The sequence below is a fragment of the Schistocerca nitens genome, chromosome 3, assembly GCF_023898315.1.
Source record: "Schistocerca nitens isolate TAMUIC-IGC-003100 chromosome 3, iqSchNite1.1, whole genome shotgun sequence".
Classification (NCBI taxonomy): domain Eukaryota; kingdom Metazoa; phylum Arthropoda; class Insecta; order Orthoptera; family Acrididae; genus Schistocerca; species Schistocerca nitens.
Window position 1 is genome coordinate 750,765,562 of NC_064616.1, and position 11,989 is coordinate 750,777,550.

Genomic DNA, 11,989 nt, shown 5'->3' on the forward strand with positions numbered 1-11,989 from the left:
GGCATTTCGAGATAAGCCCCATTAACAGCAAAATACGCGTTGTCAGCAGCAGTTTGAACAACACGAGCTCCTGCTCAGTAACTCCGCAGGAACAGTAACGATCACTGGCATCGCAGTCTCTATCTTTAGTTCTACGTTGAGCACTTGCGTCTTTCGATGAGTACATGAAACATTTGGAAACATATATTAGAAGACTTTTACTACACTTCGATCATTTCTGGGTAACTGATCAATAGATCAAACTATTTTTCTTTTTTGCTTTGTCAAACCCACAATGTTTTTCGTTTCCACATAAACGTGCCACCCTAGCTGACCTCGTATCCTTATATTTTGTAGAAATATGTGATCTACTGAATGCTCATTTTCGTAAACTCTCGTTGTGTCATCACAGTTGTATTTTTACCAGAATTAGAAATAGATTAATGAGTCTTATCGTTCGTAGGAAGCAGGCCTACATGTACGCATGATTTTACCTTCCAGCGATATCAGCAGTTGCATGCAGATTTCTTAAGCCACGAAGTGCTTTTATGGAATGATCGAGACAAGGAAGTTCAATACGAGACGATATAAATGACAGACCACTCTTTGGACGACGCACTTCTTGGGTGGTCCAATCTACAGACATACATCTGCAGCAAGAAAAGGAGGTTTCCAAAGTTCATTAACCACTTTCTTATCGGTTCTTTTCTAGTAAACACGTCATTATTTTTTGTCAGAGCGCTGCGGCTGCAACAAGAACCATACTGCAAACAACTCGGCCGGCACAGCTTTACGGTGCACAATGAAACGCCGTTCTTATCATGTCGTGAGCTCGTCCGCTCAATGTCATTTTCACTCAAAATGAAAACCGCCCTGCCGTCATTCTGCTTACCCATCATATTCTGATTGTTTTGTGTTTCATGGACGATCAACACGTCACTTCTGGCAAGAAACTTGCGGCTACCATAACACACGTGCACATACAGAAAAATAAAAGAAACGCTCGAGCCTTAATATAAATTTCAAATGCATGTAGATTTGACGCGACCCGATACTAGCACGGCTACAAGACACCATGTAAACTGTCGTTCCGTTTATGAATCGAATAATCCAGTTTCAAGTTGATACTGGTGCAGCCGCCACAGTAATTAATGCGCCTTCGTTCTCGTATTATCAAATAGGGTGTTTACCACTGTCCCCTGCAACGAGTGCTGTTGTTTCCTTTAGATATCAAAAGATACCTGTCAAGGGTAAAGTCCTTATTAGCGCTAGATACGCGAATGCATCACGTCAGACAAAATTTCTGGCTATTACACAGCCTAACGTTTCTAAGGTTGTCGTCCTAGATACCTTCACGAACAATGGTTTTAAAATTCAATACATGGCAATCTAATATCACCTACTATTCCTCTAATGGTCCTGAAAGAATTGTGCCAAGAATCTGCTACATTATTTTCACCTGGCATCAGATGTGCACCTCAATTAGGAACCTACATTAAACTCAGGCCAGCCACCACCCCTAAATTTTTCAGTGCGCGCCCTATACGGTTTTCAGTTAGGAATGACCTCTAGAATGAACTGGGTTTAGTCGATTCCGTGACCGCAGATGAACGAGAAAAACAAATAGTCATCGCTATGTTTCATGAAACATAACGGTTATTTACGCATATATTGCGATTTAAAGGTGAGAGATGGTTTCCAGAAGTTGACCTCACATATGTTATCCTGCAACTTCCGTTAGACGATGCTTCTCAGTGCATTAGCCATTTGTACGCTCTTCGGACTACAGAGATACATGACATTGCCTTTCAGAACAGCCAACACATATACATCATTTTTTAAAGTTTGCTCAAGTAAGTAACTGAAAATATACCGAGTGCAACCACAGAGACCATTGGAATAATGTGCGAACCTTCTCTGGAGTACATGAGGCAGGCTTAAAATGTAACTTAGTGAACTTTTTTCAAGACATGTAGAATATCCATGTCACATCCTTAGTTGAAATGGCATGCCGTTTGGAAGATATAGATACAATACCAAACTCAAAAAAACTTGAAGAGACTACGGATTTTCCTACGCAAAATAAACTGTATTAATTTCGGTTACGGGATGCACCTCGGTATTCATTGCATCAAGATGAAACACCTATCTGTTCCATATATGCTAACATTTACTCCCGGCAATTGATTGCATATCGCAGCAGACTTATCCCTATACGGAAAAGGCACCGTTCTAGCCCATTGAAACAATGGCTGCAGCAAAGAATACATCGGGAGACCAATGTAGAAATTAAATCAAGCTCATATTAGGTACTAACAATTTGAGATGAAACTTTAGTAATCGTATACGGGATAAAAAAGGTTCCGCTTTACGTACATGAGATAAAGTTTCACTTAATTAACAGGACAGAAGACTTTAATAGAAATCTTCGGGCCGCGAATAAGTATCTTATAACTAGACGCTTAGCACTTGTAGTGTTAGATATTCTTTCTCATTGCTTACATCTGCCACTTATACTGCAAGCCGATTTCTAAACACAGCCTCACAGACACGTTCTCACCAGTGTGACACTAACTGCGGACACTTCTCTCTCTTGCTGAAAAAAAACGTAAATTTTGTTTTTTTGTCACATGATATAAAGTTTTTTTTCTCTATTCTCCTTTTTGTATTCGTACTCACTAAAGCGATTTTTTGAGTGATCCGCATTTTACGACCACTTTTCTTTAGAATCCTTATATGTCCGAATCATTCTGCGATCATGTATGTATTTACAAGAAGATCAAAGCTGGAAGTAGAGAGAAAGGATGAATTTTTTGCCATAAAGCAATATGCTGCATTCCTTGAGTAAATCATTAAAATCTTTTGGTGAGGACATCGTCCATTTATAAGCTGACAAAGACCTAGAAACGATCTATAAAGGTCTCCAGTAATAGCGCAAGCCACCGAAAAAGCGACGGAACCCGGCTCATTGCGAAAAAGCGTCGTTGTACATCCAAAAAGTCGTCCCAAGAAGTTCTTAAATGACCACACTATACATGCTTTATTCTCACAAAAGCGAGTATTATAAGTCGTGCAAGGGATCCTTACATAAATACACATCTAGACATACATTGCGTGGTAATTTCACCCTCACAATTACTGCAGCTTTTGAATTTTTATACAAGGAACACTGGAGGATAACACGGATAAAATAGTCTAGCTCGTATTACATCTGTCTGCCAGGGTTCTAGAGCGTCATCAGTATGGAGTCAAACGGTACTGTGGCTGCAACCAGCGAAACATTACGTAAAACTTTCGCCATAGAAAGATTACCACAAAAAAAAGTCGTATCAAATAATTGCCATCAATATACCGCTCATCACTTTTGAAAGTTTTGTAGGCAAAGAGGGATCTTTAATTTCACGTACGCACCATCCAGCGCTGAAATGGACAGGGAGGCACAGCATGTAGTTTAAACGTTTAAAACCCAAATGGCAAAAATAGTTATGGAATCTTTATCATCAAATATAGCCCTCATTTTATTCTTGACCACTTACACAACAGTTAAGTGTCCAGCAGAGAACCAGTATGACACTAACTGAGGACACTTCTCTCTCTTGCTCAAACAAAAACGTATATTATATTTTTTTTATGACATGATATAAAGTTTATTTCTCTATTCCCCTTTTTGTATTCGTATTCACTAAAGCGGTTTTTTGAGTGATCCGCATTTTACGACCATTTTTTTTAGAATCCTTATATGTCCAAATAATTCTGCGATCATGTCTGTATTTAAGAAAAGATCAAAGTTGCAAGTAGAGGGAAAGGATAAATTTTTTGCCATAAAGCGATACGCTGCTATTCCTTGACGATATCATTAAAATCTTATAACAAATTAGTTACCTTATTTTATCGCTGATACCGTTGTACGGCATCCAACACTAATCATCTTTACTATATTTTTTAATATGTATGTACTTCAAGCTGTTCATAACTTGCTTATAATTGTGTTACAACAAAATGTGTTTCGTTAGTAGCTAGGGGAAATAAAATGTTTAATTTGTCAACAATGAGAGAAAACAGAGAACCTGATAATTTCCTGATACTTGTCAGAGACACTGAGTGTGCGAAACAGATCAGCAAGCATTTTATTTGTAGATGATCCAAATGGTTCAAATGGCTCTGAGCACTATGGGACCTAACATCTGAGATCATCAGTCCCCTAGAACTTAGAACTACTTAAACCTAACTAACCTAAGGACATCACACACATCCATGCCTGAGGCAGGATTCGAACCTGCGACCGTAGCGGTCGCGCGATTCCAGACTGAAGCACCTAGAACCGCTCGGCCACAACGGCCGGCTTGTAAATGATCCAGTTCTAAGTGTTAGCTGTTCCAGTAACGAACTGAGAAGTAAATGAAATACTTGGAAGGGCAAAATTTTACAGACTTGGTAGCGGAAGACTGTGTAACTACCCACTGGGGAAGTGCCACGATATGATTTGTCTGCAAAACGGTAAGTAGCCGAAAAATACCGAATCGACGACGGCTAGCCGTACACAAGTCCTATAGGACAAACTGCTGTGTTGGCAGAAGAGCCAACACCGTGTTGCTAGAGGAGGCCGAAATGCACGCGTTTAATTACACGCAGACTGGCGTGAGGTCTGGAACAGGACAATGTCTTGAGAATTGCAATAAAGTACGAAAATCTTGTAATACTTAACTTTAATCCATAATTGGAGAACATCGCTCTTGATGATACAAAAGTATATATAATCTCAATATATACTGGTAATGGCGCCTTGCTAGGTCGTAGCAAATGACGTAGCTGAAGGCTATGCTAACTATCGTCTCGGCAAATGAGAGCGTATTTGTCAGTGAATCTTTCCTAGCAAAGTCGGCTGTACAACTGAGGCGAGTGCTAGGACGTCTCTCTAGACCTGCCGTGTGGTGGCGCTCGGTCTGCAATCACTGACAGTGGCGACACGCGGGTCCGACGTATACTAATGGACCGCGGCCGATTTAAAGGCTACCACCTAGCAAGTGTGGTGTCTGGCGGTGACACCACACAAACCGAGAGGAATTCAAACGTGAAGACAATTATCGTGAACACTGTAAAAAACACTACCTGAATGGCATCCCGAGAGAAATGTCCAAGAAAAGCCAAGAAGAGGGTGTAACTGTGTGCAATAGTAACGTCGGCGATGGGGAAAGCTTCGGATCGTCAACAGAACTGGCCGAGGAACGCGCATTCACTTTCCTCGATGCCAGACGGTCTTGACAACGGACGCCGAGTCCCCGCCACCCACGGTGCTGTTGTGAAACCATACAACGCTGGACGCCCAACGCTGGTACGTTCATCTCGATATCGATGTACGAATCCAGCGACGATACTAAAACCAGTGGTTGATTTTCATTTCTGAAATCCAGTTCTGGGGTATCTGCAAAATCGTTAGGAACGACTGTCATAACTTTTTTGACTGGCTAAGAAAACTGTCAAGCCACAATTTACTTAAAACGTGGGCATCGACGGAAGTCGTGTGGTGTAAGTTATAACATTTCGTATGTAAAATTCGACAGTTTTCTAATAGCCAAACCACGTTTGCGGGCAAGTGTATTTTCCCGAAGAAACACAAATCTTTTATTTAACAAGCCAAATACTTCATTATGTGTTTTATTTTTACACGCACTTGCTCCAGAAGATTTGGCTAGTACTCGCTAGTTATTTTTTTACCATTTGCGAGGTAGTCAACAAGAAGGATACCTTTTCGATCCAAGAAACTTGACCATAACTTTTTCTGTAGATTAAATCGAATTCACCATTTTTCATTCCAGGCCACCAGTATCTACACACAGCTTAGACTTTTTTGTGTCTGATGTGAAATGGCGGACCCATGTCTGAATCACAGAAACAAATCGCCGCAAATAATAAGTTCCACTCTTTTTTGAAATATCTAAATAGTGCTGAGAAATTCGATTTTCACAACTATTTTTGCTCAGCAGTCGGGAAACTGACTCATAGTTCATTCTTCGTATAAAATGTACTGTTCTCTTTCTTCTGACACATCTACAGCGTCAGCTCTTCCTTACTGGCTCCTAAGCAAATGTGTATGAACAAAACTATTTCACACATCAAGTTGACGCTTGTTTTATTACGTAATAAGGATCAGTACAACAAAAAATAAAGTTCTGTTCTCCTTTAATGTTAGTCGAGAGGAGTTTCACCCTCTCTTTTCTCTAAAACACATCACACACACACACACATCACAAGGAGAAACGCCACTGTCCGTGGAGGAAAAAAAATATCCCACCTTCATCACTTGTGATATGCTAACTTAATTTTCATTACACACTGTCGTTCCTTGATGTCGTAGCGGGCAATATTTTGGCACAATTCATTTGAGGCGCAAAAAGTTTCTTCTCAAAAACGTGGTAAGTGAGCTTAATTACCAACATCACAGGGGATACTATTTAATAAGCTAAGAATTTTTAGAATGACTTCGAAGTACTCTTATGAGCCTTGTTGTTAACATGCACTTGTTTGAGAGGAACAGACGCATCCATTTAGTAAATACAAGTATAGGGAACGTTTCTTTGTCTGTCTGTCAGAAAAGTGTACGTTAGTACGTAGCATAGAATTTTCATTTCACTTCCGCAAGAACTTTTGGCAGTCTTAAAGCGCATATTTTCAAACCACATTTTAAAACATTGCGAAGAAAGAACTCCTACATAACGAACATTCAACTATGACTGTTATTATTTCAACTATCAACGTTGTGAAAAGCAATGCCTCCGAATTTTTTATGTGAAAACTTTTAATGCTTTTTAAATTAAACGAACGTTATTAATATTCTACACCTTTATTATTCATATCTACATATCTGGAACTCTCTGCCACTAGAAGGCTCCGAATTGTGCCGTGAAACACGGCGGTATATAACATAACTATGCCGGTGCGTGGAAAACAGCGTGCTATAATCGAGTTTCGGTTTAGATGAGTTCGTCCACACATGGAGCACCGTATCCTTCAGCATAACAATCTGACGCCTCACGTTCACTGTCATCGGTCATCCTCCATATAGTCCCGACTTGGTCCCATCCGATTTTCATCTATTTCCAGAACTTAAGGAACATTTTCAAGGACTTTACTTTGACAGCGATGAAGCAATGGAAGCAGAGGTAAGGTCGTGGCTCCGTCAACAAATTCAAACATTCTACAGTGACGCTGTCAACAAATTGGTCTCACGTTGGGTGACATGTGATCGTCGCCAGGGTGACTATGTTGAGAAATAAATATACAGGGTGAGTCACCTAACATTACCGCTGGATGTATTTCGTATACCACATCAAATACTGACGAATCGATTCCACAGACCGAACGTGAGGAGAGGGGCTAGTGTAATTGGTTAATACAAACCATAAAAAAATGCACGGAAGTATGTTTTTTAACACAAACCTACGTTTTTTTAAATGGAACCCCGTTAGTTTTGTTAGCACATCTGAACATATAAACAAATACGTAATCAGTGCCGTTTGTTGCATTGTAAAATGTTAATTACATCCGGAGATATTGTAACCTAAAGTTGAAGCTTGAGTACCACTCCTCCGCTGTTCGATCGTGTGTATCGGAGAGCACCGAATTACGTAGGGATCCAAAGGGAACGGTGATGGACCTTAGGTACAGAAGAGACTGGAACAGCACATTACGTCCACATGCTAACACCATTTTATTGGTCTTTTTCACTGACGCACATGTACATTACCATGAGGGGTGAGGTACACGTTCGACGGACGTTTCATAGGACGTGGAGGACGCATAGTCTGGCCAGCCAGTTCTCCTGATCTTACACCCCTGGACTTCTTTCTGTGGGGTACGTTAAAGGAGAATGTGTACCGTGATGTGCCTACAACCCCAGAGGATATGAAACAACGTATTGGGGCAGCCTGCGGCGACATTACACCAGATGTACAGCGGCGTGTACGACATTCATTACTCCAGAGACTGCAATTGTGTGCAGCAAATGATGGCCACCACATGGAACATCTATTGGCCTGACATGTCGGGACACATTCTATTCCACTCCGTAATTGAAAACGGAAACCACGTGTGTTCGTGTACCTCACCCCTCATGGTAATGTACATGTGCGTCAGTGAAAAAGACCAATAAAAAGGTGTTAGCATGTGGACGTAATGTGCTGTTCCAGTCTCTTCTGTACCTAAGGTCCATCACGGTTCCCTTTGAATCCCTACGTAATTCGGTGCTCTCCGATACACACGATCGAACAGCGGAGGAGTGGTACTCAAGCGTCAACTTTAGGTTACAATATCTCCGGATGTAGTTAACATTTTACAATGCAACAAACGGCACTGATTACGTATTTGTTTATACGTTCAGATGTGCTAACAAAACTAACGGGGTTCCATTTAAAAAAACGTAGGTTTGTGTTAAAAACCATACTTCCGGGCATTTTTTTATGGTTTGTATTAACCAATTACACTAGCCCCTCTCCTCACGTTCGGTCTGTGGAATCGATTCGTCAGTATTTGATGTGGTATACGAAATATATCCAGCGGTAACGTTAGGCGACTCATCCTGTATACATACGAAGAATGAAGATGTAGAATGTTAATAATATTTGTTTTACTTAAAAAGCTTTGATAGTTTTCACACAAAAAATTAGGAGGCATTACATTTCAGCACGCCATCATAAAATAATGTAGTCTAGAAAAGACAGTTTTTGAAATGAGGATTTTTATCTGGTCCTGCTATCCTGATTTAAGTTCTCCAGTGCTTTCTCAGATCATCCACACGAAGACAGAATGGTCTGAACAATAGACCACACTTAATGTGTATGTGACAGTGTTACGTTATCCAAAATGGACAAATATGTGAGGCAGATATGCCCTAGGAACAGCAGGACGCATGCAGAGCTGGCGGATCCTGTAGTGTTCTGCTTCTGTAGCGAGTGTTAGGCGTCTGAACCGATTAACAAGATTATAGTGAAGCTCTGCACTTTAAAGAATGATGGGTAGCTGTTTTATTACAGAGTCATAAGAGGAGATGAGGTGTAGCACATGATTTAATGGACGGATGAGTATGATTCTTTAGACATAGATAAGTTTTCAGGACAGGAAGAATTTGATAGGCTAACGCCTTCCAAGGTGTGGAAGGAGGTATTCGTCGTCATATTAGCTGCGTGGAAAGAACTACAGCAAGCTAATTTGAAGTATGAAACAGACGGAAGAGCGCACTCAGACGAATTTCTGTGACAGGTGAATGGCAATATAGACGACTCGTGAGACAACATGAACTACTAGTTCTGCCAGGATTGACTGCTTTAAGTTCGCCTCTCAACAGAAGAGTAGGCGGTGTGATGAATTTTGCTGAAGCTGGCTGTCATCGTTAATGCTTTCTCCGATTATATATTCAAGTCCTCCTATAATAAAGAGTAATTAAGAACTTAGTCCTGACCGATTTAGACGAACTTCAGTAAAAATTACAGAAACTTATATTACCACTCGTTCATGGTGAAACAGCATCTGAAGAAGTGGGAGAAAAGTAAATTTTTTCTGTTTCTCAAAACAGCAATAGGCCATAATGCACTTGGCTGAACAATCGTCTGTGCGGTATTTATGAAGCACAGTAATAAACTCTCACTGTATTCATGAGATCAACGTATCATTAAATCAGCACGCCTTTGCAATCAGTTTTCTGACAAGTAAACGAACGGAACACACATAAATGGGCAAAACCTCAGTTTCCCAATGACTTCTGTCAACATGAAACTGTGTGTAAGTATAGCATGTGCAGTGCTGTAGTGACAAAATTTTGAGTTTTTAAATACTCCTCACATAAACGCGAGTAATTTTTTTTATTTTGTACACTTACGCGTACTATGTTTCTGTTTATGACTTAAACAAGTGCATGTTGACAAATTCTAATCAGGTTTTTGGTGAAATTGGCAATAAAATACCAATTCTACTTTTGCTTTTAAGTATCCACATGATATCTGCATTTGGGATTTATGTGGCTTTCCTCAGTCTCTTTAAGGCAGTATTATTACTCCATGTATTTAATAAATTATTGTTCACTTAACATAATGATATGTTCTATGGTAATGCATCATTGTTACAGTGGTGTTATGGAGTAACGCATGTATCACTGAAACATGTGGCTGCTGGAATGACGCGCAACAACTGGTTGCAAAAATCTTCCTGAATGACATTAAAAATATGGATAATAGCCGACACAAAAATACACCAGATAATTGCCATACCACGGAGATGCGTTCTTTCCATCTACACTAAAGATAAAGGGCGCAATTTTTGGCAAACTTGCGACACATTTTATGGCACCCAAAAGATGCAACGATTAATTTGGTCTCGCAGGATCTGTCAGTAATGGAGGTAATTACGTAAAAGTTAAAAAAATGAAAGTATGAAGTTAATAGTTGTAGTGGGTACATTAAACATCGTTACAAAGGCCATAACAGCCTCTGTCTTACACCTCGGGACATTTCGATGGCTTACCCCTTTTCGCAGAAATGGAAATCTTCTGGTCTTCCTGGGTGATTGACCCAACCTGACGTAATAATGTTCTCCTCTCCTAGCCAAGTACATGAGTCCCGGCTGACTGTACCCCCGGCGGGGCGTCCCTTGTCACTGGAGCCTACATAGAGCGGCACACGGATGACGCACTGTCTTCCTGTGTATGCCGGCACTCAGACACATAGTTGAGCACGAGACATGGGACGCAGCAAGGCGCGACGCGGTTGTTTACTGGCGCACAGATGTTGGGAGCTCGGCAGTCGGCGACCACTGCAGCCTTGGGCCGGCGGAATGTTGCGCCTCCCCCTGCCCCCCTCTAACACACCTCCCTACTCCTCCTCCCTCTCACTCTTACGGACCCCTCCCACTCCCCCTCCCTCGGCAGAAACCTGTTCTGCCGCTTCCCACACGCCGCATTCCCAAATCCCCTCTCCCTTCTCCAGAAATTGCTCGCTCGCACTCGTTATCCGACGTGCTTTGGAGCTGCACGCTCGGCCAACCCTTCAAAGACTAATCGTTCTCCTGTTCCGTGGATCGCAGGACACGCCGATCGCCTCATCGTTCACTCATCTTACGATTTTGGATGGCGATTCCAACATTTCTTCATTTCGTTTTGCTATATCATCTAAAATGGCTGCCAACTGTATCAGCTCATGTTGTAGCCATCATTTTTATCGACAGTAACTCCTTGATGTACTGTGTCATGGTAACGAAAATCATAAAATGGTTGTAACAAAAAAGGTAAGACGAATTTTTATCAGGACGTTGGACAGCTTTCTGACGTGCAGCCTAGACTGGGCGACTACTCAGCGATCGAATTGTCCGCAGATGGATACAATATTCCCCAGGTTGCTTACGCGTCGTGTTTACAGTCCAACCATGATCTACTCAGGCGTTCCCTCTTGCAATCATAGTGTGTGTAATAAGGGTCGAGGTAGCAGTAAGATCTACTTTCTTCCGATTCTTATTCTTCCTATCACGTACACAGAGAGAAGGATCAAAAGGAGAGACATTAGGTTAGAATGCTCCATGGGCGAGAAGGGCTTTAGAGTGGGAACACAAGCTTGCAATGGACGAGCTGAGTAATGAAATCGACTACGACCTTCTAAAAGGAAGCATCCTGCAGTTCGCCGTGATTTATGTGAAACTATGAAAAACTTAAACGTTAATGCCTATACTGGAATTTTAATTCTTCCCAAATGCGACACTATTCCCTTGATCACTGCATTGGCCTGTCCACCCGAAGCGGATAGTATTCGAATATACAGGGTGACCCAAAAGTCCGTCAATATTTGAAAATTCTTTACTTCACCGAATAATGTAGGTAGAGAGTTAAAAATTGACACACATCCTTGAAAAGACATTAGGTTTTACTGAAACCAAAAAAGTTCACAAAATGGCCAACAGATGGCACTTCGTACGATACAAAAGCAATAATTAGCATAACAATTGATTTTTAGCAAAGATAGTGTTCTTTATA

The 11,989-nt window shown here is 41.1% G+C and overlaps 1 protein-coding gene across 1 annotated transcript in view; it reads right to left on the reverse strand.

Moving 5' to 3' along the window:
• Positions 1-10,752, reverse strand: part of LOC126248750 (uncharacterized) — a 405,014-nt gene extending 394,262 nt beyond the window's left edge. The window contains exon 1 of the mRNA XM_049950087.1: positions 10,492-10,752. Coding sequence (XP_049806044.1) covers positions 10,492-10,581 — 90 coding nt within the window. The 5' untranslated portion in view covers positions 10,582-10,752. The remainder of the gene's footprint in view (positions 1-10,491) is intronic.
• Between the last annotated feature and the right edge of the window lie 1,237 nt (positions 10,753-11,989).